This window comes from Periophthalmus magnuspinnatus, chromosome 22, assembly GCF_009829125.3.
Source record: "Periophthalmus magnuspinnatus isolate fPerMag1 chromosome 22, fPerMag1.2.pri, whole genome shotgun sequence".
NCBI classification, from domain to species: Eukaryota; Metazoa; Chordata; class Actinopteri; order Gobiiformes; family Gobiidae; genus Periophthalmus; species Periophthalmus magnuspinnatus.
This window is the reverse complement of record NC_047147.1, coordinates 12,021,840-12,048,871: the sequence shown is the minus strand read 5'-3', so window position 1 is coordinate 12,048,871 and position 27,032 is coordinate 12,021,840. Positions and strand designations below refer to the sequence as shown.

Here is a 27,032-nt window from a genome sequence, read left to right as displayed (position 1 = left end):
TCAGACAATCAGCAGCCAGCTGGACGAGCATCACCTGGAGAGGTCCATGGGGAGCTAGAGACATCACATTGGCCTGTAGGAGGAGCTGGAGGCCTGGGGCCGTAACACCAAGAATGTGTTTTATAGCTAAACCTCCTTGTCAAAGCCCGATCTCATGATCTCAGAAGCTAAGCAAGGATGGGCTTGGATGGGAGACTATCGGGTGCCACAATGTGGCGCCAGTGGCAAAACTTGGCTGTGTGTCCTTAGGCAAGACACTTCACCCTTGTCTAGTCTGAATGTGGTGTGTGCTTGAGTGTTAGTGGTGTTTGGAGCAGATGGTGCTGATTGGCAGCGTCAGCAGTTTACATTTGCTATTCTACAAAGTTAAAATAGCCTATTACATTGTTTTTAAGGCAGCCGTGACGTAATAAAAAGTCTTGAATCTATGGCCCTGTCCCTTGTAATCTCCAAAGGAGCCAAGCGCCCTAGCATCTGTCCTGATGATCAACTTGGGCATTCACATCCTAAGGTCCTGACAGCAGAGACTGAGGGGTTCATACTGTGTACCACACTGTGTACATGAGGAGGTGCATCTGTTCATCTTCTCTTCCCTAAGGCCTAAAGCATAGAGTCAAAGTAATCATATTATGTAGGCCTATGCATGTGCATACAGAGCAGAAACACTTCAGCCCTTTTGCTCAGATACTTCTCTTAAAATTGTAGTAGGAATAAGAGGCGCAGACATAGCGAGGTCAAACATTCACCATGTTTTGGCTGCGCCCTTTTGCCTTGGCTACTTTCTTGTTTGTTTTATTGTAATGTTCTGTATCTGTTCCAAATTGAAGATTTTAGCACATAACGGGATTTGGATTTATAGCTATAAAGACACCAATATTGTCGTATGAGCAGTAATTAATTATTTGGGTTTTCTTAAGGCTTTTAGGAGAGACTGGTAACATAATTCTTCTAAATATATAGTCACCAGGCATTTTAAAGTTATGAAACTCACAGTTATCAGCTGGAGCAGGGCCAGGTGAACTACTGCCTTGTTCAGCTGGCTGTTTTTAAGGCAGGAGTTAAGCTGTGCTGTCTGTTCAAAGAATGAGAAATCAACATGGACACAACTGGAACGGCTCCAGAACCTATGATATTATTGGCATTATCTTGTGTTTGGGTATGACAAAGCCTTGAGTCTTCACTTTGTGCAAAAATGTGTTCAAGCTACACCATGGACATAACTTGACATAAATATTATTGATTTTATTCCAAGATCATAAAATGTAAGGCAGCTGTAACCTGGGATTTTTTCAACAAGGCAAAAGGGTTATACATGATGCTATTTGTGCTGAGACTGTTTTTCTTCTGACTGTGGGGGGTGACTGTGACTCTGGGCTACACTGAAGTTCACAAATTCACAGCCCAACCCTCAGATCTCATCTCTGTGCGCTAAAAAAAATTTATCCAACCAACCAAAATGACACTCTTTGATCCTACAATAGATATGCTGTGTCGCAAACTCCAAGAATTAATCATTATTCATATTATGTGTTTTTTTGTTAGGGTTTAAGACGGCAGTGTCACGTAGATGCTTAACCGCTACATGGAAAAGAAGCTGATGGTGGACGAGTTTATTACACGCAGCATGGACCTGGATCACAACATGGAAGCTGTTGAACTCATGACGGCGAGTGTACTGTGGTCCTTAGCAGTTAAAATGAGATTAACAAGTGCCAAAAGATTATTCTGTCAAAGTTATTTCTTCAGTCATTTAAGGTATTTATATTTGGCACAAAAAGTTTTTAAAAAGTGATAAAAAGTCATTTAACGAGCAGCCAAAATATAAAAAAATTATATTGCCAAGAATAAATTATGCCAACTTCTTATCTTATTTCCTTGAAGCCAGTCTTGTGTCTTATCTCATGGGAATGTTGTGGATGTGATGAGACACAGTTCCCACAGGATGAGACCATGGAAACCCAATGTGTGTGTACGTGAAGAGAAAATAGTTGTTACATTTTCCACTGTATAAACACATTTGTGCATGATTAATTGTGAGTTGTTTTGGTTTTGCCTTAGTGTTTGTGCTGTCCTAAAGACCTCTCCACAACAGAAGCACATTATTGACCTATAAAAAAGGCACTAAACTTAGGACGATTTAATAAAACTACAACTACACAGTACTTTATACACTTTACACAGTAACAACATTGTAATGATTAACCGTGTTCTCTACAAAGTATAAACATAGACGCAGTTATACACAGACACACCAATACTACATTGTAAGTACGATATAATTTGAACTGATTAAACAAAAATAAATGCTTTGTTGTTGTTAATAAACTGTCCCTACACTAATAAAACTATGAGTGGGCTCGCCTTTCCACAGACGTGACCTGTAACTTGGTGTCACCAGCTTGTCTCCAGAGATATAGATACATTTAATATCATGCTGTGAAAGGCAAAGAAGTAACATCGCCACGGAGACAAGCAGGTGACAGACCCCCACCAGAAAAGTTACATAGTGCACCTTTAAGTTAGTAACCCTGAATCATCGTTAATAAACTATTTGTTCACCATGAATTAAAAAAACTGTATGTAGCCTGCACTCCTACAGTTTAAAAAGAGGTATTACTATCACAATTGACCCTGGGTTGCCAGAGTTTTAACCTACGCACACAGGAGTAAAACAAAATAACGTGTTGAGTTTTGACCTTTAGGAAAGACACAAGGAAACTAAAAGTACTTCATTGAATTCAAATCATGCAAGCATCACTCATCATCTACTGTGAAGAACTGTTTTTACTCATATGATGAATGCACTCATGAACAATAAAAACAAGTTTATCATTTCATCATTTTATTACCAACAGGCATAAAAGCCACAATAGAAGAGTAATCTGCTGTCAAAGTGCAAACATTTGAAGTGGTGACAATGGAGCAAATCAGTGATATTAAATACAAGGAAACAGGCAACAGAACTCAACTGAAAAGAAAATATTTAGTACACAATTTTCTTCAAGGCACTGTATTAACATAGATTCATCACTAAAGATACAAAAGGGGAACTACATGGAAGATGATTGCATTACCTCAGTTCTTATGTCCCTGCGGCTTTCTATTTTGGAAATTAAAGGATGTAACCATAACAAATAAACCTGCATCATCATATTACCCCAAGTTGAATGTAGTGACAAAGTTGTAAGCTAAACTTTACCCACAGACATACACATAGTGCATTTAAAACATAGCTGCAGTCTTTAGATGGCATCTTTTAACAGGCTGCATTCACACTATCACACACACCATATTGAAACTGGAACTAAACTGGGACTAGACCAGAACTAAACCAGGACCAAACTAAGACCACACATCTGATAGTGCATATTACCTAACATAACACGTATATGTTCAAGTTAAGCCCAGCCTTTTACACAAAACAGAATATAACATTCCCATTTAGGAATAATAGATACAAATGGTCTCATAGAACTTGGAGGGTTTGTTTGAGAACAGCGCGTGCATTTTGATGCCTGGTGGCTGCATGCAGGAGTGGATATGTGCAGTCTTTTTATTCTGAACTCTTGTCTGGTAAAAGTGTAGCAACACCTCAATTAAGATTCCACAAAGTAAGTCATGTATTGTCATTATCTTTGACCACAATATACTTAGATAAGCTTCAATAAAAGTGTCTTTGAGAAATCAAAGACAAAGAAGATCGGAAAAGAAAAAAAGATTGTAAACTTTAAAATGATTGGTGAAGTTTCATCAGATCATTAAAACCTCAAAACATTTTTCTAAAGCTCAAACACAATTTTATCATTATAAAAGTACCCTATTATGGTATCAAACTTGTATAAAAGATATTCTTGTAATTATAATTGTAGTATTTTACAAAGAACTGGGCTCTATTGATGTACTTCAATCATATCTAGTCAGTAAAAGTGGTTCATCTATGTGTGCGCCTGAGAAGATTTTGCTTTGTGAATTCTTTTTAAAAAAATGGTATTTGGTGTTTGAGATCTCAATGTTTAAAAATAAATGGTAAAAATGAATTATGATGGTATATAAAATCACAACTCGTAGGCCCATTCACATTAAATGAATGACCTTACAACATAGAATGACCTTGTCAACTGACATGAAAATACATAATAATAATAATAATCAACCCTATTGATCCAAATAGCAGTTGGTAATTACTGTGACTTTATACAATTATACAACCATAAAGTACATCCAAAATATTATTGAATATTCTAATGATCTTATGACCATGCATCATACAATTGTATAAAGTACAATAAAAATCATTGCTTGCTGGGTGCTCTAAGATGAGAGAGACTGTTAGCACAGTATCTGTGTATCCTATTTGCAGAGCCCTTTGTCCCTTGACAGCCTAAAAATGTACTTAAAATGCTGAGAATCCTACAACAAACGTTGCACAAATTTGCTGCCAGTGATACATTTTTGGTTTAGTCTAGATCTCAAAATATCATTCTCTTTTCGAGGATTATTTTATCTGTTCTTGTCACAGGTCAAAACATTCACAACTTAACTCATCCCAAGGACACTGGCATTTACAGACTAGAATATAGTGAGTTTATCATTTAAAAATATTATAGCAAAATAATTTTACATAGCAAAATACTGTTACAAAAATGACTGACATTGAGTAATATAAATTACTTTTTCTTCTAGTTAAGGCAAGGCAGTGTTGGAGACAAGCTCTCTCAGAAAAGCTTTATAACTATCTCCTATTGTGAATCTGTGTTGTCTTGACACTGACCACTGTTATTTGTTAATGTCCTCCAATGAATTGTCATCACACGAGCAAACCAAAGATGGTCGTATTCTCTGACGTGAATACTTGAGATTAAGAAGATCTCCCACCTCGTTTATGGCACTCAGAGCCTGGGGAGACAATAGAAGGAGTCAATGAGAGCCAATGTGCAGTAACTATACAAACTATACTATACTATACAAAACTATAGATAACCAAAACAATGCACTGTTTTAACCTCATAAAAGCATAGCTTCATTAACATATATTTGAACAAGAAAGAAGGCAGCTGCGTAGGTGACATTAGTATAAAGAACATCGAGCCGTGCTGTGATGATGACAGAGGTCAAAGTACAATGACTAAAATACTGAACAAATATCAAGCAGATGCGATCGTATTAATGTGGAGGACTGGGTCAAGCTGGCTCAGTTTTGGAGTTGCAAAGAACAATCAAAATCACCAACAGCAATCAAAACCTGAGCAGGGAAAATGATACAAGAAAATGATTCATGCTGGAGTGGTTAAGCCTCAGCTATAGAAAATAATATAAAGTAGTTTGTGATGCATAAGATGGCACTTTCAAAGGCAGGTATGGGCTACTGTATAACATGTAAAGTTAAAAGTAAACTAAAGATGTGTATTCAATTGTTTATGTATACCTGTTATCGACAATAGATTGAACCCTGCAAGGCAAAAGTGCTAACCTCTGTCATCTAGCATATGGATTGACCCCAAAAACTCTTTGTTTACAGGCACAAGCACAACTACTATAATTCCACAACTCAGAGCTACTTTGGGTAAATGCTCATATGTAAACTGTTGTAACTATGAATCTTGCAAAATACAAGTATCGTCTTGAGAGGACATTTTTGTACATCCCACACACCCCGTATCAGTGCCAAAAAACACAGCTGCCTGCACAGCTTTCTTTTTCAGTTTGTTACAGTTTGAAAAACAGAAATGCAATTAGGGGATGCAGACTGCCAGGACTATTTTACACTTTTTAAGAAACCCCAAAGGAATTTCACAAATACAAATCTATGCACAAAGAGGACGCTAAGGAACCACCGTCCACAAGAAAAGAGACAACTGCACTGATTTTAACAAGCCCTAACAATGCAGAGAGAGTTTGTGGGTCTTCCTTAGATAAACAAAGGCTCGAAATCTGGACTTCAAGATTAGTCCATTTCACTGACAATGGTGCAGAGGGGCAGAGGGCCAAAAATAATATCCTGTTTTCAATGCGGGGCTTCAAAATGACATTCATATGAGTTACCCTGTCAAGCATCTCTCGAGTGTGTAAGGCGGAGATGCAGAAGCGGGCACGGGACTCGATGATGGGCGTTGCAGGGAATCCAACCCCCACCACGCCAATGTGCCGCCGCAACATCTCCCTCCCGAACGCTCTGTGGAACAAAACAGAATTGGAGTGAGTCTTGGGTAATTTGGCTACATGTTAATTAAAAAGTAACCAGTAATGGCACCATATACAATGTAAAAACATAGATTTAAAATTGTGTTTTTATTTTTTTTAAACAATGAATCTGAACTTCTATTATGTCTGGATCTAGTAAAAAAAATATCTAATAGCTGTATTTCTGTATAAGGATTAGATTTGTGATCTTTTTTTACTAAAGATTTGAAATTGAGGTGCACATTCAAATATGGACTCCACATTTAAGACAAGAACTGCATTTGATAACATGTTTGTGCTTGTATACTTTGCTATGCTTTTCCCATAATTGGCCCCTACAAGGATTTTTGGGTATTTTGTTGCTTGCAAACAACACTGCAAGAGGTGGGCCAAGTGAGCCGTATTTTGCAAGACTCAAGTGTTTAGCTTCAAGGCCCAGTCAAAGCCCAGAGTCAATGGCCCCACGTTTCAGAGTCTAAATACTTTGAGTTCCTTTCAAGTAATATGTATTCTTTTAGTCATTTAAGATAAGGATTTATATGGGACAACAGCATAAAGGGAACCTAGTGAGTGAGTGAGTTTAAAATGTTGAACATTTTATTATATATATAATATATATTAAACATTTTGTAGGTTAAACTCATGATTCAGAAGTTTAATCTGTCTTTATATAAATATGTTGTTTTCTACTACCAGTACTTTTTTCTGCATAAATTGCTGTTTTGCATTCCTGTACAGTTATGTCTTGTGAGTGCATTTGAGGTCAGATAGATAGAGCTTGGTAATTAGTTTGACAGCTTTTGCCACACCCCTTTGATCTACAGGACATGTCTTTATTTGAATAAGAATTTTTTCAGTCGACTCCAGCCCTACTTTCAAGACCAAATTACTGTATACAGCTTGTATTTTTGTAAATGGTTTATCTTAAAAAGTCCTCTTCAAAAATGCAGAAGCTGGGAGGAGAATGTTTGTTCTTATTAAATTGAGCCCTGAAAGTACATTATCAGTTTACAGAAGAGTATTCTTAACACAATTTATGTTTTGAGGAGAAGTCTCAAGTTGCAGGTCTCCAAGTCAAGTCCAGTTATACCAAGTCAAGTCTCAAATCTGACGCTGGTCCAGTTCACGGCAAGTCCACAACTCTGGCCTTTAGACGCAACTATTTGGCTCACTGCAGCCTGAGGTATGGCTGAAAAAGTAATTGAAGTAAAGTAAATTAAGTAAATAAATAATTAAGTGTGAGTAAATTGTGAAATATCATGTAAGCTTTTGAAGAGTAATTTTGGAGAAAAAAAAAATCTGATTTTTTCCTCAGTATTGTGATTTTCTATTTTCTATTCATATATTGTACCTATTACAACTGATGTTTATATATGACCTTCTAATCTACAACAAGGATTGCATGCATTTGATATCATGTTTGTAGAAGACTCAGCTACATGACTGGTAATTGTGATTTTGATTCAGTTGTGATGAGTCTGTGCAGCACTGCAGCATACCCAATCTTTGCAACCATGTAGAGCATCAGGGGAACAACTGGAGAGTCATTGTTGCCATAAATGATAAAGCCCATCTCATGAAGACGCTTTCGGAAATATGTTGTGTTCTCCGCCAACTGCCTTATACGATCACAACCTGGAGAAGACAGACAGAAATGTGCTTACACAGACATACAACGAAGGCTAGAATTCACCAGTATAGACAATTGTGACTGGTGCACATTTCTGTACAATCAAAGTAATGAGAATTTTAAAAGTTTAAAACAAAAGAGATGATAAAAATACAAGCAACTAAAATTAAATTCTGTTCACATCTGAGAATGGAAAAGCCATGGGGAGATCAAGGCTTTCACTGTGTGTTATGTTTGTGCTGCTCTCACATGAGAACTCTGTGAGATGAAGCAAACATGAATCTGTGAACTCCTTTGAGCAATGTGCAAATATATAGTTTTGTTTTCTATGAGGAAAATGTCTAACCAATAATAACAATTTTAAAAGGGATGGTAAATGCAAAGAGAAGAGTTACGTAAGACTTTCTGTCAGATATCATTAGATAGCACTGACATCTGGTGGCCAAAGTGAAAGCTAAAACAGCTGCATTAACAAACTTACATGCAAACACAGAAATGGACTTCACAAGATAATTTACAGTACATAATAACATAAACTATAATAACAATAAAACATTCCCATTTAAAACAATTAGTATAGATACAAACAGACCTATAGTTGAGCCGTCCTCTCCCATAATGCACTTCATAGAAGTGATGATCTGCTCCACCACAGGAGGAGACATAGAGGTGGCGTAGACTGCACTGTGGGAGTGGGAGCGCAGGTAATCAATCATCTCCTACAATCACAAGCAGGAACTAAGTCAGAATACATTTATATAAAACTGCTGTTAGGATTTTGTGTGTTTCATTAACTCGACTCAGTTGTTGTGGGCTTGATCCCCCTCCCTGTTTTACATCTATCCAAGACTATGTAAGACAGTAGTCCAAGAGAGGTAGGCTTCTGGACTCACTTTAAATGCTTACACGTCTGTTTTTTAATGCTGTATGGCAGACACTGGTACAATTATTTTTATTTCGCATTTCATGTTTGACATGTTGTTGAACAATCAAGGATTCTGATTTAACCTAATCTACTCTAGTAAGCCCATGAAGTCTGTGAATGTATCAGTCTGAATGCTTGAATGAATACTTGATGTAGAGCTCTTTGAGTGCCCATGGAGTCATAAAAGCTCTTTGTAAATTGCAGCCATTTTCCATTAACGTAACACTTCCCAAACAGCTCTGTAATAATCCGATGAGAGCACTGATGCCTGCAGAGCATGATTCCCTAGAACTGTGATGTTTCTATTAAAAAACCTCAAAGCACTTGGTTCTTACTTTCTTCCCTGCGATGTATCCCCCAGCGGCCCCAAAGCTCTTAGTGAAAGTGCCCATCAGCACATCCACATCACTGGGGTCCAAGCCGAAGTAGTCGACCACGCCCCTCCCCCTGGGCCCCAGCGCTCCGATACTGTGCGCCTCGTCCAGGTACAGATAGGCCTTGTAGCGCTTCTTCAGGGCAATCACCTCGGGTAGGCGCACTATACTGCCCTCCATGCTGCAGGGGGAGAACAGCTGTTAAGGGTTTGTCAGCACATGTTCTGGAGAGCTCTAGGACAGGAAGCCATGGTGTAATTTGAGAAGGCTGTGTTTAAAGGCAAACGTTCCTCTAAATCAGCTCTGTCAAACAAATCTGTACTTCCAGAAAAGGAGACGTCTGAGAGAAGAGGAACCAAAACAGGAGACAGCTCTGAAAAGTTTTCTATGCCTGTCTAATGTGGTCATAAAGTGTTTTCAGTTTATGATTGTTATTGATTTTCAGCAACTAAATCTACTTCAAGATCTTTGCCAAGGCATTGATGTTATCACACTACAACAAGCTTCACACTACTATAAAATCTACAGCCAAAACTAGATGAAGTAAAGCCCCACCATGTACGATTTCAGCCAAAAAAAAAACAAACCCAAAACAACAAAAACCCTAAAATAAAAGCAATTATTTCAATATAGATGTTATGGGAGATGTTATAGCTTTGCATCGAGAATGTTGCAAAGTTTGTGTTTAACTTTCTGTCTCTATGGGGACATGAAAGTGGCATGCTCCCACCAAGAATCTTATACGGGTGGGATAGGGGTGGGATTTAATAAGTTTTCTTCTTCCCACTCCTTTTTGAGCTTAAATAAGAAAAAAAGTGAAGAAAACATGTGCTTGAAATGAATAAAAATAAATGAAAAAAAAGAAAAAAATATGGTGCTGCTTTAATTCTGACCCCTGGTGGCTGGAGTTATAATTTCAGTACAAATGTTACAGACCTATTGGGATATTTACTTCAAAATCAACTACGTTTTCAATTAACTTTAATAGCTAACAACCAACAGCAGCTCCCCCCACAGTCAGGTTTACAAGACCGACAACTTCTGAGAGCAACATCTGCAGAACAAACACCAGCTGCTGGAGCCAGTTACTTAAATGGCAGTGTGAGAAGGACACAGACACGACAAGGGCGGTGTATAAGGGCCACTTATAGATGAAGAAAAATAAGAGAGTATATTTTCTATATCAAACTTGCAAATTTGCCAGAAAAGAAAACTTCAACTAAATATGACAAAAGTACACGAGAAAAAGTGGAAACCAGTGGCTATTATTCACAAATTCACACTTGTCCTGTTTGCGCCTAAGTTAGTCCTGATGTAGACATGGTTTTGTATTCCAGCTATTTTGATTCCAAGTTAGGTCCTGGTCTAGTCTGGTTTAGGTTAGGCTTCAGTCCCATGTTTGAGACAGTTTGTGTGGGAGTATAAAGAAGACGCCTTAAGTAACTAATACAACAGGTACTACTGGATACTTGTAATTTGTGACATTAGAAACAGTCTGTCACCAGATTATGTGATACTCATATTACTGTTGTCACTAAAATTTCAAACCCGATACCAACTCCAATACTACAATAATAATAAAAAAAATTAAAAAACCCTCTTTATCCAGTACCTGTAGATGCCCTCCACCAGTATAAGGATCTTCTTCCATGGTCTGTGCGTTCTGGGCTGACCGTGGACTATAGCTTCTCTGAGCAGTTTCTCCAGACTCTGCATATCTGACAAGACAAAAATAAGTAGATTTTCTTGCTTTTCTGAACTGTGCATAGCCGGTAAAATATGTTTGTGTATCACAGTAGATGGACTTGGACTCACTGTTGTGCTTGAAGACCCGGATAACAGAGCGGGACAGTCTGGCTCCTAACACCAGAGAGGTATGGTTCAGCTCATCACTCAGGATCAGGCAGCCCTGTGGGAACCAGCGCTCACAAATTAGCATCTATTAGCGATTCCTAGCTCGTTTGTTAGAGACATTTGGCTATTTGACCCAAAAATTATGGTGGCAAAATTTTTGGGCATTGTATATTGTATAGTGTCCTTGGGCAAAACACTTGGCATTGGTGTAGGTAACAAATGCCAGCAGTATGTCCTGATTTTACATTTTGTTTACAACACATTTATGTAAAATAACTAAACAACAGAAACAGGTCCATTGACTTCCTGTTCAAAAATACAAAACTATCTAGCTGCTGGCCCAGCCTCTTAATTTTATCATAGCGGCAGAGTTTGAATGTTTTGAAATAATTGCGCAAGTGAAAATGAAAGCCCTCAAACCCAGGGAAATACAGAATTACTCAAACATGCATGAATACAAGTTTGAGTGAGGTAATAAGTGAGTTATAACACATATAAATGGTTAAAACCTCATAAAAGTTTGCATAATATGGCTCATTTAAATCTTTCATATGTTTCAACGATAATAGAAAGTGTTATGTCAGATATTGAACACACAGCTGTGCGTGTGTTGGAGCAGCACAGAGAGTGGTAGTGACAGGAAACACTGCTGTTTTGGTTTAACCACTCACTCAGGAAGTACTGGTATGCAAAATTTTGTGCCAGGCAACAGTGGTTAATGGGGTCGCAACACTTTATGATTGCTTATAAACGAGCTGGTTAAGTGTTCAGGACTTCAGACCCCATAAAAGTTAAATTGTTATATGGAGCAGTGAATGAATAATACTTTTTAAAATGTAAGTGATTTCAAATTCGGTAGTGTAAATAATAGATATTGTGACATTTACTTATTAAATATGACAATACCTTGCCAGTCAAGGCCGGTATATTCATAGAGTTGGTGGCAAACCCCATCCCAAAAGTCATAGCGGACTCTACCCCAAGGAACCGAGCGGCCAGTTTCTCCAGCTCCTCATGTCGGTCCAGGTTACCTTTAACACAGGAACAAAAGGGTCATTCATTCAAACTATTTAACACATGTATTGTAGAAGAATTTTGGAAAGTCATAATATCAGGATCATATCACTATAATGTAAAAGTTATAGCATCCATATGGTTTACATCTATGTGTACTCACTTGTTTTAGCATGTGTTTAGTATAGTAGGCAGCATTAGGTTTTACAGTATCATTAATACTGATTTGAAGTCTCTCATTCACAAGATTGTCTCAGGTCAATGAACATATGCACTATTTTATCACAGGTCAGCGGTTTTAATTAAAGATCCTATATTACACTGAATTGACTCCAGTGAGCTTTCAGTCATGTTAGACTGTTGTTACTGCATCAAAAACATACCTGGAATTGATTCATTCACATATGTCCTGCATTATTAGGCTGTGTGGATCCCCAAAACTCAAAATGCTCTGTCCCACCTTGTGATTAGGGATGGGACGATATACGATAATATCGTTAATCGCAATAAAAAAAGGTCCGCAATTAATCGTTCGTGGCATTTTTTTTTTTATAATCGCGATCATCGCGCACGATTATAATCGCCTTTACGGCACCACACTGCCTCATGTTTCCAGTTCCAATACAACGTTTAGATGTTAGTTTGTGGTGTTTTCCCACTCTGACATAGCAATGACACTTGTAGCTTCTGTGCTTATCTATGTCTGAACTATATTCTGCCAGATATCAACAATAAAGTCTGATCCGTAACTCTCCACAGGAACGTACCAGTGCGCGCCTCACCCGTGCGCACAGATGAGATGCTAATGTGTGCACATTTTAGATTTTTACCCACAACAATGCAAACTGCAGAATAAAACAACACCTTTTAAACAATAGACAAATTAAGTCTAATTCATACAGCTGAACACAAATGTGTCAGAGCGCATGGTCCGAATGCGCACTATGTCCACAGAAGCAATGATAACGATTATACACTGTATATTTTACCTACAATTAAGTCAATAGCAGAATAAACCACGCTTACCGATCGAGAACAGCATCCAATCCATCAAAAAATAAGGTCCTTTCCTCCTGAGTCCACTGTGGGATCTTTACTCTTTGCCATGAACCGCTCCGGGTCAGAGATGCCTCTAGTTTAACTTGTACAAACATCCACAGTGTCCTCAATCACGTACTCCCTTTGGTTTATCCGTTTCGTCGTGTTTAAAACGCAAAACAACAGTACATAAAATGCGCCATTATGCACACATTTCTGCATCCACTCGTTTCCCAATTCACCAAAGTGCCTTAATTAAAAAAATGAAGTGTTCGTCGATGGGCACTTGCGTCACTTCCGGCGCGACAACGACTGGTCCATTTCGATAAAATGGCATTGAGGAGTACACATTTTCTTCCGGGTACGTCTGTTTACGGAAAACCATGGAATGATACGTCATCCTGTCCCGCTGCTCATTGGCTGTAAGGGGAAAACGTCACTAAATGTGTGTGATGTAATTGGTTGATTCTACAAGGGGAAGAGTGGGGCGTGAACTTTCAGTCATCTGTAGCACTGATTCGCTGTCTGCGGCCTCAGTAACCCACAACCCCCACGTTATTGGCCACCACTGGTGTCAATCACAAGCTGACGCGTGTGTTTTGCACTGGGGAACAAAGTTGGCGCTGTCAGAAGTTTATTATGCCTGAAATCGACAAAAGATGCAAAAGAAGTGACGGAGCAGATTTCATATTTGGAGTACTTTCCTGCAGCAGATTGGACATGGAGGATCTTATTTTGTGGACATAATTTCTTGACTGGATTATATTCTCTGGACCTTTACGGAACAAATGAGACCAACTTTGTGTGAATATGTTGATGTTTGACCGAACCAGAGCGCTCAATGGTAAGTGAAGTCCAGATTCACACTTTGTGACTTTTGTGTAAAAACGTCTTTCCTGTCAGCACTGTGGTGATTGCAGGTGAAAATTTTTTGCATATCCAGAAAGAGGAGCGCCGCAGCTTTCATTTGATGTGTTTGTGCGGGTGACGCAGAAGTGTATGTACATTGCTGTAAAGTTGTAAAGTAGGCCCGGGCCGTCGGAACGGTAACAGGTTAATAATTATCGCGATAATATCGTTAATCGCGATTTTTTGGCCACGATAATCGTGAGTCTAAAATTTAATATCGTCCCATCACAAGTTGTGATGTCATCAAGTTTTAAAATTAACATCTATATTTATCCTCAAATGAACTGCTTTACTGTACAATACCCTAAAATAAACAGTGTTGATTTAAAAGTAAATACAAGGAGAAATAAATCTTTTTGTTTTATGTGTTTTATGTGTTGATTGTGAGATTGTCTCAGGTCTACAATATCTTCTGGTGCATCGAGGAGTGAAGAAGTTTTAATGAGGGTAAAGCGATAGATGTAGTTTCAAAGTTTGACTACAAACTATTCAAATGATTCTAGTGAATGTGTATGGAGTTTAAAAATACAATGAAGCACGTCCTGTATCATTACCCAATATCACAAACTGGCACAGAGTGTTTTCAGAGAAAAACACAGCTTAAATATGCAGTGTAAATCAAAACACTTTAAAAATAGTGTTGAGTAATGTATCAAAAATTTGATCTTTGATGACTTTGTGTGACTAAATGCATGTCACACTCAAATTTCTATATACAATGTTTGTTTGTGTTTTTGTTCATTTGGATCACAATTACCATAGAGGTTTATACTTAAAATCACCTATTGTTGTGTGGCATTTACTTTCACAACTGGCATAACGGTAACTCATTGCAGATACGTTGTTAATTATTGAGTGAAAATGTGATTAGAATGTCATTTGTTTAACCTTTTCTCAGTGTCCTATGATATCTGCTTCTGCTTTGTTCACTAGCAACTTGAAATTTGATTGCAGCACTTGAAACACTGAGTACATTTTACATGGCCAGTAAAAATCAGATAAGTGGAATAACCCAATAAATAGATATGAGTTTTACACAGAGGAAATCTATCATCAAAACACTTGGTGACCTGTGTCTGTTAAGCAGTAATTGTTATATTTGGAAAAGTTTAAAATAACATTTTCAGTATTTGTTTCTTTCTTTTTTGGCTTTACCGTATTAATTAGCCATTTTTACACACTTCTCCTTTTCAAAACCTAAACAGGTACAATTTATAAAAAATTCTGATTGCTCACATCAGATGCAATTGTGACATTTGAGTAATCTGACACTCCAGAAATCAAATAAATATCAGGTTTTTGCTGTGCTTGTAAACATAGCCACTGATAACCCAATCAGACAACTGCTCAGTTTACAAGCAACTGACCAGCCCTAACTGGATTCTACAGCACTAAAGCTGCAGTATTGCACATTTTCGATGTGTGCTTGTACCAATTTCCTGCCTGGTGCTGGCCACTCCCACTCCATACTTCATGGTGATTTCCGCTGCAGCATCAGCACAAGGACCAGTGTTTTCTGCAAAGCCCAGATAATTGTACGAGCCCAGATTGATCACATCACGCACTATTCGCCCTGTGTACCTGCAAGGACAAGAGAGGTGAGAGGTCATCACCACAGGGCTCCTAGACCACAGCAAAAATAACTTTTGAATGGCACCATCATAAATGGTCATGTTTTTATATCAAATAAGAAAACAACTACAATACACTATTTTTCTTACAATGTTTACTAAACCTTTTAATAAACTGTATCTTTTTCAGAGAGTTGTGCTGAATGATTCTTACTCAAAAGTCCAGTTGTAATCATGGGAAACCCTCTCCATTAGATCCATGGTGGCTCCAGGGACACTGCATATTGGCCGGTTTAGGATGTCACGCACTCGGGTGTACACGTTCCAGGTGTAAAAGTTTTCAAACTCTTGGTAAAGAGGCACAAAGTCCTGAGGAGAAATAAAAAAAAAAAAAAATCAATGACATTGTTTTTTTCTTTTAAGTAGTTGTAGTAGTAGGAAATGAATCTTTGTTACTGACCTTTAAGAAACAATCACCTTCATTATCAATTATTATGTAACATGATGAAAGAAAATGTTATGAAAAGTAGTGTACCTTTTGTTCCTCTCTCTCTGCAGTAATGTTACATTTTTCAATCTTCCAGGCGCGCAGGAAGTCACGCAGGTGTCCAAAAATGGTCAGGATGGCATAGCCCATGTAAGTGAGCACAGCCACCAACATGGGAGTCTTCTCAAAAGACTCCACAAAGGGCCGGCGGTACAGGCTGCCATTTGGTGGTTCACTAATCTGTTCAATAAAAGAAAAAATATATATAATGATGAAATAATGCAATTAACCTCATCTGTAGCACTAACTAATGTCTGAAAATCTAGAGTTATTGTATTTTGTGTATTCAGTACTAGACATAACATTGAGGTGTAGCTGCAATGAAACAGGAAGTGTGCCTTCAGCCTCACTAAGACAACCCCACTTGTCATCACAGGTCTGGGCTCATGGTTCTTTGTGCAGCATGTGACTGGTCATGCCTCCCTCACATACCTCTAACAGAATAGGCTCGGTCTTAGCAGTAATCAGCTGAATGCCACTGATTTGTACTTGTTTATACTAGCACTATTAGTCTACTTGGAAGGCTCTAGTAGGCTTTAGAGGGCATTCGTACTTACACACCACATCAAAATTGGCACACACTTTGGACTACACCCCGAACTAAGCCTGAACAAAACCAAGTCTACATCAGGACTGCACTGGGATCAGTACTAGTGACACTCACAGTGGCATATGCTCACAGTAACACCGTTTAATGACTGAATGGCAACTCTAACAGAACCTGTAACTGGGACAAGACACAAACGGTGCACCCATGGGTGCAAATCTCATTAACCTCTTTGAAAAGCTGTTGCAGAGAATGCACACTGGATATTTTAAATCAGCAAAGACCATTTGTTAGCAAGCCTCTGAGTTAGAGATTAGTGAAGGTGAGCACGTGTGGAGCAGATAGCTTATCTATGAACAGGATGCAGGCAGCAGAGGAGTTTATAAAGTGTCTCATGACAATCATCTGGCTTTTATTATCTCACAGCCTGCCCAATGAGTCGTCGAGGGAAAGCATCCGTATGATCCAGTGTGTTTAAACAAACTCATTTCCCTGTATGAAGAGCGCTGTGGCGCATGACTCTCACACATGAATCCTGCTAATGCTGCTATAGTTACTCACTTTTATCAAGTGGTTAGCTTTAACGCTACAGCCTAATCAGTGTTTCTAATCCGTTCCCGGGCCTTACCTCTTCGGACAGCCCGTGGGACTGTTCATGGAGTCCTTTGAGCCAGCCCTCTCGCTCCGGCTTCAGGCCGTTGTTTCCGCGGTGACGCACAGTCCCGTTAATCGCGCTGGTGGCGAGGCTCTCAGTCATTTCTAGCCAACTGTTGTGTAGAGAGTGAGAGGAAATATCATGTAGGAGGACGGTGGCTGACAGCGGTGCAGAGCTGTGACAGTATCCGGGCAGAGCTTATCCACTCAGCGCGGTGTCCACGCGCAGCAGCAGCGCGCCAATCGCAGCGGAAGAGATTTCATTTTCAGCAGTGTTTGAATGTCCACAGGCGCGTCTCCCAGCCCCTCTCCTTCTCTACTATTCACAAACTTCACTTCACATCTAATGCAACCTATGCAGTTTAGCAGACAACGTCATCCAGTCCAGAGGATGACGCCTCCAGACAACTCCTGCTCTGCACAAACGTCCTGAGCGCCTGCCCCCCTGCATCTGACACACACAGGACACGGACACGGACACGGACACGGACAGGACACGGACATGTCACCTACTCTTAGGCTCAAACACAGCTCACACTAGTGCATGTTTTCTGTGTTTGAGCCTCGGGCTGACACATGGACAGTCAGGCCCGTTATAAAGGCGAAACAGACAACAATCACGTTGTAGACGTGATTTTATCATTTTCTTTTATAGAACACACATTACTTACTTACTTTCTTACTTACTTAAGATAAATCATTTTCTTAACTGACCTTTTGTTAATGTGCTTCTGAAACAGGGAATAGGGCTGAGCTACTCCTGCTAACACATTATTATTATTATTATTATTATTATTATTATTATTATTATTATTATTATTATTATTATTATTATTATTATTATTATGTAATATTGTCACTGAAACAGCCTCGTGGGCAGTATGGACACTAGATGGCAGCACAGCGCAGTGACAGCGAAACTTCTCACAGTTGCCTGGCATTACTTTTCAAGCTCAGCTCTGGAATGATGGTGTGATGCTGCTGTAATTAGTTCCCAGTAGATTCTCTCTCTTCCACTCTGTCTTTCTCACTTCCTCTCTCTTCCTCTCTTCCTCTCTGTCTCTCTCTCAGTCTCTTTCTCTCTCTGTCTCTCTTCCTCTCTCTCTGTGTGTGTCTCTCTCTCTGTCTGTTTCGCTCTGTCTCTTTCTTCCTCTCTCTGCCTCTCTCTTTCTCTTCCTCTATCTGTCTCTCTCTCTTTCTCTCTTCCTCTGTCTCTTTCCCTCACTCTCTCTTTCTCTTACTCTCTTTCTTTGTCTCTCTCTTCCTCTCTCTCTGTCTGTCTCTCTCTTACTCTCTCTGTCTCTTTTTCTCTCTCTCTGTACCTCTTCTCTCTCTCTGTCTTTCTCTCTGTCTCCCTCTCTCTTCTTGTCTCTCTCTGTCTCTCTTGCTCTCTCTCTCTCTCTGTCTCTCTCTCCTTGTCTCTCTCTGTCTCTCTCTCTGTACCTCTTCTCGCTCTCTCTTTCTCTCTCTCTGTACCTCTTCTCGCTCTCTCTTTTTCTCTCTCTGTACCTCTTCTCTCTGTCTGTCTCTGTCTTTCTTTCTCTCTCTCTGTCTCCCTCTTTCTCTGTCTCTCTCTGTCTCTCTCTCTCCTTGTCTCCCTCTCTCTTCTCTCTCTCTGTCTGTTTCTCTCTTTCTCTCTTACTCTCTCTCTTTCTCTCTGTCTCTCTTTCTCTCTCTCTGTACCTCTTCTCTCTCTCTGTCTCCCTCTCTCTCCTTGTCTCTCTCTGTCTCTCTCTCCTTGTCTCTCTCTCTGTACCTCTTCTCGCTCTCTCTTTCTCTCTCTCTTTACCTCTTCTCTCTGTCTGTCTCTATCTTTCTTTCTCTCTCTGTCTCCCTCTCTCTCCTTGTCTCTCTCTGTCTCTCTCTCTCCTTGTCTCCCTCTCTCTTCTCTGTCTCTCTGTCTCCCTCTCGCTCCTTGTCTCTCTCTGTCTCTCTGTCTTTCTCTCTCTCTCTCTGTCTGTCTCTGTCTTTCTCTCTCTCTCTGTCTCCCTCTGTCTCCCTCTCTCTCCGTGTCTCTCGCTTTCTATCTCTCTCTGTCTCTCTCTCTCTCCTTGTCTCCCTCTCTTCTTTCTCTCTCTGTCTCCCTCTCTCCTTGTCTCTCTCTGTCTCTCTCTCCCTCTCTCTTCTCTGTCTCTCTGTCTCCCTCTCGCTCCTTGTCTCTCTCTGTCTCTCTGTCTCTGTCTTTCTCTCTCTGTCTTTCTCTCTCTCTCTGTCTTTCTCTCTCTCTCTCTGTCTTTCTCTCTCTCTCTGTCTCCCTCTCTCTCCGTGTCTCTCGCTTTCTCTCTCTCTCTCTCTCTGTCTCTCTCTCTCCTTGTCTCCCTCTCTCTTCTTTCTCTCTCTGTCTCCCTCTCTCTCTCCTTCTCTCTCTCTCTCTCTCTCTCTCTCCTTGTCTCCCTCTGTCTTCTCTCTCTCTCTGTCTCTCTTTGTTATGGGAGACTAGAACAGCGTTGTTTGTTTTTCCTTTTCCTTCAGGGGGCGTTTTGCGTAAAGTCAGCACAGATGTCACGGGGGGGAGGTCTCGTGCGTGAGAGTTAATGCAGATAAAAAAAAATGACAAGAACTCACAAAAACGTGAATGTGAAATATGTGCGTTAGTTTGATGAAGTAAATTAGCCTAAACATACTCTGACATTGTGTGAAGAGTTGCATAGACCAGCCTTATTATTTTGCAGGGTAACATGGCAACCTCAGACTTTAGTGAGTAACACTGGAGTGAGGCGTGGGACGTTTCCAGGAATGCATGAGGCGAACGTTCCGACCGCGCTGTCACTGAGCCAATAGTTGTAAACAAACTAAACATAGATCACACTGTAAATACTGTAGCCTAAACGCTCCTTAGAATCAACTGTAAACATGTGGCATTAGCCACTATGTTTTAGAGTAAAATATATAGTTTTTCATAGAATGATTTTCCACCAACACAACTCCCTCCCTCATGACTAGACTGTTGGCTCCTGAAGGCAATATTTCTGTCAACCACCAGATGGCACTGTTGTATAAGTAATGATATATAAGACACTCGGATTTACTGTTTGAAAGATGTCACACATGAGAATCAGCTTGATATCTGTCTTATCACTATTATCTTATCATTTTTATTTTATTTTAAATAATTTTATTTTATTTTTTTATGTATTTTATTTTATTTTATTTATTTATTTATTTTTATTATTATTATTTATTTATTTTTTTTCTTGGCCCAATTATAAAGATACATCAGCTCCTCTTATTTTAAACAATGATGTGGGGATGAGGCTATTTAACCATGTGGAGTAAATGTTTCTACAGCACTAGCTCAAAGGTGCCAAGTACTCATTTTAATCTCTAAATTGGCACATACTGATAACACATTAGGTTATGAGGGTCTTAAAACTACTCTTCATTTATATATATATTGACTAAAGGCCATTTTATGCTTGCGAGTGGAGGAAGTTATAGTTTAGCTGGTATTTTCACTGGCTTGAAAACTGTAAAAAATGTCTGTGCTCTAATTTCATAAAGATTGCAGGCTACATATTGGGAGACAGAGGTAGCACAATAACTAAAATGATCGCCCACTAACCCATAGGTTCGTGGATTGATCCCCGACCTTGGCAGGATATACTTATAGCACCTTGCCTCCCTTGGTATATGTGCGTGAATGGCTCTTTGAAATAAAAAAAAAAGCTTTGAATGCCCAACTGAGGTGGAAACCCGCATTTACCTTTTACCATCTTATATATTTTACTTTATACAAGGCAAATATTTAAAATGGCTGCCTATTCTGCATTACATTTCATCCAGGCATCAGCTCTGTCCTCTACTTGTGTCTCCTTCCAGGGCCAGTTCCTCTGAGTGCTCTTAACTCACTAATGAGGGCAGGCCTCTCCATCAATGATATATCACACTGATAACTTTAATCATTTTCAACACTACCATCTCTAAGTGATATTCAAAGGACTCCTGTGTGCACCTATAGTGCCCCTGGGCAGAGCGTGAGGCTGTTTAAGAGAAAAAAAGAGAGAAGAAAGACACCCATTAGCACAGCTGTCCTTTTGGCCCTGTTCATACATATACTGTACATTAGCAGACAGGTTTCTTCCTATGGGCTGCACTTTTTGTCCCTTTGCGTAATAAACTAACCACCATGTATGTTACTACTGGGTTATTTTGTCATATTAGAGCCTCTTTTTGACCTTTGAGCTACTGATGTTATAGTCACTAATTACAGCCAGAGCCAGGTCCCAGCGTGGCCTGTTTGTTCTCTTGCTCTGTTCCCACCGGGACGGACAGTGAGGATGTTAAACTAATACTAATCAGGCTTATCCCGGGCCAGTATTTTATGTGCTGTGTCAGAGTGTGAAGAGAGGAGTCAAGTTCTACTCAGGTGTGACCCTCTCAACTCAGCCGGGGTGATAAAAGAGCAGCACACATCTCATTTATTAAAGATGGCATAGCTCAGGGAAACGTTCATGGGGCGTAACTATTAATCTTTACTGTAGGTTGTATTGACTGAAAACTGTGTTAAAGACCTAGAGGCTGGTGACTTTCACCTTCTATATTTTCAACACTTCTATTTATTCATTGCGTAGCTTTAGCTCAAATTTGATTCCACAGGAAAGATTTATTTGCCAATTTGAGTGCCTGTTGCTGTAGTGATAAACAAGCCTCATAAAAACACATAGCATCCAGGTGCTGCTTTTTATTGTGGTTGTAAGCATGTTTGTATTGATGACAGCTAGAATTAGTGACTACTTGTCTGCCCATACCTGGGACGACCACAATGTCCCAGTCTTTGAAATAGGGAAGAACTACAAGTGAGTTGTATGTAACTAAAGCCTTGGTGCTTGGTTCAACTGCCCATGGGTGGAGAACTCTGCATAGAGACAGAGACAAGACCAAACCATCAAGACCATTGTTATTGTGAATCTCAGAGGGAACTTAAACATGTGAGATCTACGACATGCACTAGCAGAGAAATGTGAATGTCAGGCTTTAGTAAAATAATCTTAAGGTTGTTGTAAAAGTGAAAAAGTTATTTATTTATTTATTTTTTCTATATGCATTTTATTCATCCATTGAAATTCTTCCAGCCATATGGAGCACAAATCGCATTACAGCATTACATGCTACATTACTTTACAAAGGTCAAAACAGAAAATGAAAGATATTTTCTCGTTTTGTATCCTCAAAGGGGCCATTTATGCTAGGGGCACAGGAGCCCTGCAGAAAGTGAGTTTATTTTTAAAGCAAATGTTCCGACACCGCGTTGGCATCAGGCCCACATCAGTTCTTATTTCCCCCACAGCCCCTCGAGGGATTGTCAAGGTAGTGCACTTGTCGCTCTTCACTCAGAGAGACAGGGAATGTGAGACGGCAGCTCACTGCACAAAAATGGGGGATTGTGGCAATGTTCCTTATGCATGAGCACATGCAATTAATACTTTGCAAGTACTCAAAATATATGAAGGTGAAGGTCCTTTATTGTCCACTGTAGGGATACTCTCTGACCTTGTCCCAAAAACTATGATTTCTCATGTCATTAGTCATTAATTTCACTGGTGAGGTGACATCCTGGACTTCTGGAGATCTTCAACACAGGAAAACACATTCCTGAGTTCACAGCCCCTAAAACAGGATTAGAATAAACAAGACCTTTTGCTCCTATTTTTATGACCCTCAAAACTGAGTTATCTCCAAGGACCAAGTTTGTGATTAACTTTTCCAAAAATCATTAACCCTCACAGCAGGACACTGACTTCAAAAGACCCTAAACCATAGGGGTCACCTGGGCTTCGACCTTGTGAAACAAAGGAACAGAGGACAAAACTTTGATTTCACCTACAAATCTGCATTGGAGAACACCACTGATATAAAAAGCACTCATCGCGATCCTCACAGCATGACCAGGTGCTCTGACAAGATGCACCCCTCCCCTTTGTCCAGTCCTCACCTCTGATCCCAACAGAATGAGCCAAGGGACACCAACTAAAAACTGCACGAGAAGACAAAGGAGATGTCATCAAACTCAACCGAGATTCTTCAGCCAATGGACACAAAATCCACACATCCAAATCCACCACGCCCAACCTGCTGCAATTCTGCTCAATGCACCACAACCCTGCACTGCGAGTGAAGGAGCCGCCTGCAGAGTGTGACTTGGACAGAGAGCTGCACCGCTTTGTGTAAGACCCAGCCTGGTGACCTAACACGCAGAGTTTGGCTTAAAAAGGACCTACAATTCCCCATTTATATTCATTAGTTGTCAAATTAAATCTAATATGCAGTCTCAACTACAATAGTGTAACCAGGTTCAATGTAATATTTAATTGCCGGTCGAGTGTACAGTAGTTGTAGCCTCTGATCAATCATATCAATACTGACCCATGAACGAAAGACAGAAAATAACATTATTGGCAAAATCCGCCACAGGCCACAACTCCATGGAGGTGAATATAATGTAAACAGTTTGCAAAAGGGCCAGGCATCATCTTCAGCTACTGGAACAAATGATTAATAGTTTTGTCTTGCGTGTGTTGAGTTTTGTTTAGACCAGAGACATGATAAAAGTTTGGAATTCAAGTCTCCCTTTACGCAACTAGAACGAGCCAACTAAAGGTAGGTAAGTCGTATGGGGAAAATAAACATGACCTGAAACACTGAAAGCATACGGAAACTATCTGTTATCTGAACGTAAATAAATTGGTTTCATTTCTTTGATTACTTTGGAGGACTGTTGTTCACTACAGGTATTAGAGACACTGAGCACCTCTATGGGAGCTGTCCACAGTGCTGAAACCAGTCTTGAGTAGCTGTAATTAAAACATTACTGGTAGTGCTCCAGTCCCCAGTGTCACGTGCTGATTTAGCTTGATGGTGTGATTATAGCTCGTTGCAGTGATGGCTTTGACACTGTCAGAGTCTGGAGATGGCAGAATGGAGCTCCGTGGGCCTTTTTTCTTTGTAATTAATTTTTACACAAGGGAAGTGCTAGAGAAGCTAAGCAACTGTGAGGTGAGAAATGCTGTCTTTTTGTGTAGTTTTAAGTGCAGTTCTTTACCCATTCCCACCAAGAATAAGGCCTTTCTTATATCTCTTACATCAGCCTCTGTTGTACCTCTGAGCAACTAGATGAAAATGATATTATTGAGTTGTGACTTGTACTTGAATTCCTCTCAGTCAACAATGTAAGCAAGTGAATATATCTGACCAGAATTCAATGTGCTAATATCAGATGGAGAGTTCAAGAAATAAGATTAAATGGATGACACATTTTAGAATAGAAATATTTATAATATTTTAAAATTGAATCCACAAAGTTGGTACAACAGCAAAATATGCACTATACATTTTTGGTGGAGGGTCTGCCATCTGCTTGTTTCCATAGAAATGCTATTGCGTTGATTATGTTATGGCTTTCTTGACCTTAAATCTTTATTTGTATTGTTATGGATCTAACCTTCACAATACCATCTGTCGTTATGTATGGGTGTATTTCTTGTTTGCGTCTAGCGACCTCCAGCCACTTTGACTAGACTAAACGGGTGTGATTGTTTTGATGGTATAAATACACTGATGACACTTCTAGGGAGAACAGCTCTTTGATGATTGTGCACAATTGAGTCAATAAACCAGACTTATATTTTTAAGGTTTTTACAATTAGAAATTCCACAACAATTCCAATGTTCAGTATATACCTTGTATGTATTCAATTACATATGTGAACTTTGTTGCTTTTCCTCATGTCTGACCTGAAGCTTGATCTGATGGTGTCACTTGCTAGTGTCCATGGAGACATTGGTTTAGTTTAATATCGTACTCTGGACCATTTCAGGCAAATTTCAAGATTTCTATGAAGATGAACAGGTGGAGGACCCTCTGCACCTCGTTACATAGTGCACCTATAAAACAGGTAAAAAGCTCATATGAATCCAGAGCAATTTACTGAGAGGTTAAACATCTTCACTCTAAAACTTTAGTCCCGTTTTTCTCCGGATCATACCTGGACGACTGACACAGACATATTAATCCATAGAACTTAGATGAAGAGGTGACGGCAGCCTACTGAAACGAGGCTCTTTTACTTAAACACTATTGTAAATCTACTGGCACAAAATGTCCACATCTAATCACACAAATTAACCTAATAATTGAACCCAATATGTGTTTTACTACGCTGCCCCCATGTGAGAGGAGTTAACATTGAGGTTTGCGCTCTCCACTTCAGCAGGCAGCCTCTGAAGCAGACCCTCTCCCGCTGAAGCAGCCAAAAGCACATTAGTGAACCGCTGGGGTCTGGTCAAGGGCACTTCAACCTGAGAAATGCGGGCCGCCATCACTGCTGCTGCTGTGTTTGACTGGAATCCTCAAATAAGATGGAACACTTGTGGAGCCAGCCACAGCATAAGCTTACAAATATTATGCACTCCAGCGCAGGAAAAAAAGATGTAAACCAGAATATGTACAAGAACAGATGTGAATTTCAGACATGAGCCTGCCTGAAACCTGAAATCAGAATGGGCATGGGTTGGTGAGGCATAAATGTCTATTGAGCAATATATACACCAAGATACAAAGGCTCTAGGCAGACTTTTGGGCTCTCTGGTCTCTTGTACTTGTGCACTGTCGGTCTGTGTGCTTTGGCTTCTCTCGGTGTCTCACAGGAGCAGTGCTGTGCGTCCCGGGAGCGCAAGCAAAGTGCCTGGTGTTCACTGAAGATTGGGCTGGTCATTGTCTCGATGGTCAGGTGTAGTGGCATCCCTAAGACGTGTTGTGGTGGATCTTGAATAATTAAAAATGCCGTCCCCTGCGTGAGCCAGATTAGACCAGCCCAGAAGCCGCTGCTGCCTTCATCCAGTTTAACTGTAAATGAATTACCTGCGTATCAAGTGGCATGTTTATTTTACACACAGATGTGGTGGTTTGTTTTGGAGTTACAACAGATACAACAACATACAAAATAGTTTTAACTGTGAATGTGAAGATATTGAAATGGATTTAATTTGTCAAACCAAACTTTCAAACAAATTGCATTTAAAAACCTAAATTAAGACAAATGATAACAAATAAATGACTAACAAATGGAACATCGTGTCTCTTTCAGTGTACATACTTGTCTGCCAGAGTAAATATTTTAGTACTGCTAAGGTTAAAATGACCCCACTCGATTAGATCATCAGGAGGGACAGGTGACCTAACCACTGACCCACAGCAGCAGGCTCTGTCACAGACGTGGCCGGTGACCTCACTGTTAGTGTCACTACTTCACTACTTTCTCTATGAGGTTTTTGCAGAGTCATGCTAAAATGAATAAATATTTAAAGATCAGGCAGTGGACGGAGAGCTGCAGGTGGATGTCACTGATAACATGTTAAACACTACACAAATAAAATGAATACTTCACTTGAGCACACTTCTGTGTTTAGAAAGAGGGATATTTGTGTCTTAATGCTAATTTTGAGACATAATGAATATTAAAACAACAACACAAACCGAAGTACTCTCTATATAAAAATAATTGGTTAGTCATTATTTTGATTAATTTGAATTTTAACAGGTTGTTTATTTTATGTTTGACGATTTTAATAAAAATGACTGGTGGCTTTGACACACTGTGAGCTGGGTTACCTGCTGTGTACAAAGTCTACTGTCGCTTCAGAGAGTTTTTTGATGGTAACCAGGCAATGGGCATCGAAAGACCTTTGTCATGAGTGTTATTCTCTGCCCATCTCACGCTGGGAACATTTGCATAACCAGTAAAAATCAGATAAATCAGACAAACCAATAATTAGACCAGTTCTTGGTGTAAG

General features: G+C 39.6%; 1 protein-coding gene across 1 annotated transcript; it reads right to left on the bottom strand.

Annotated features, from left to right (window-relative positions):
* Window positions 1-2,825: 2,825 nt before the first annotated feature.
* On the bottom strand, window positions 2,826-17,696 carry LOC117390465 (serine palmitoyltransferase 2-like). Its single transcript, XM_033988209.2, has 12 exons — window positions 17,218-17,696; window positions 16,031-16,222; window positions 15,710-15,864; window positions 15,357-15,505; window positions 11,870-11,994; window positions 10,925-11,018; window positions 10,722-10,827; window positions 9,071-9,290; window positions 8,403-8,529; window positions 7,680-7,815; window positions 6,043-6,172; window positions 2,826-4,896 (listed from the first exon to the last, which is right to left on the bottom strand). The coding sequence occupies exons 1-12, from the start codon at window positions 17,344-17,346 to the stop codon at window positions 4,777-4,779; spliced, it is 1,683 nt and encodes a 560-aa protein (XP_033844100.1). The 5' UTR covers window positions 17,347-17,696; the 3' UTR covers window positions 2,826-4,776.
* Between the last annotated feature and the right edge of the window lie 9,336 nt (window positions 17,697-27,032).

Bases quoted from the DNA above. Each gene is read 5' to 3' on its own strand.
- LOC117390465 (XM_033988209.2), bottom strand. From the start codon at position 17,346: ATGACTGAGAGCCTCGCCACCAGCGCGATTAACGGGACTGTGCGTCAC. The intron at 10,828-10,924 runs GTGAGTCCAAGT...TTGTCTTGTCAG, and splicing joins CCGGGTCTTCAAGCACAACA to ATATGCAGAGTCTGGAGAAA. The intron at 7,816-8,402 runs GTCTGTTTGTAT...TGTCTTCTCCAG, and splicing joins AGAGGACGGCTCAACTATAG to GTTGTGATCGTATAAGGCAG.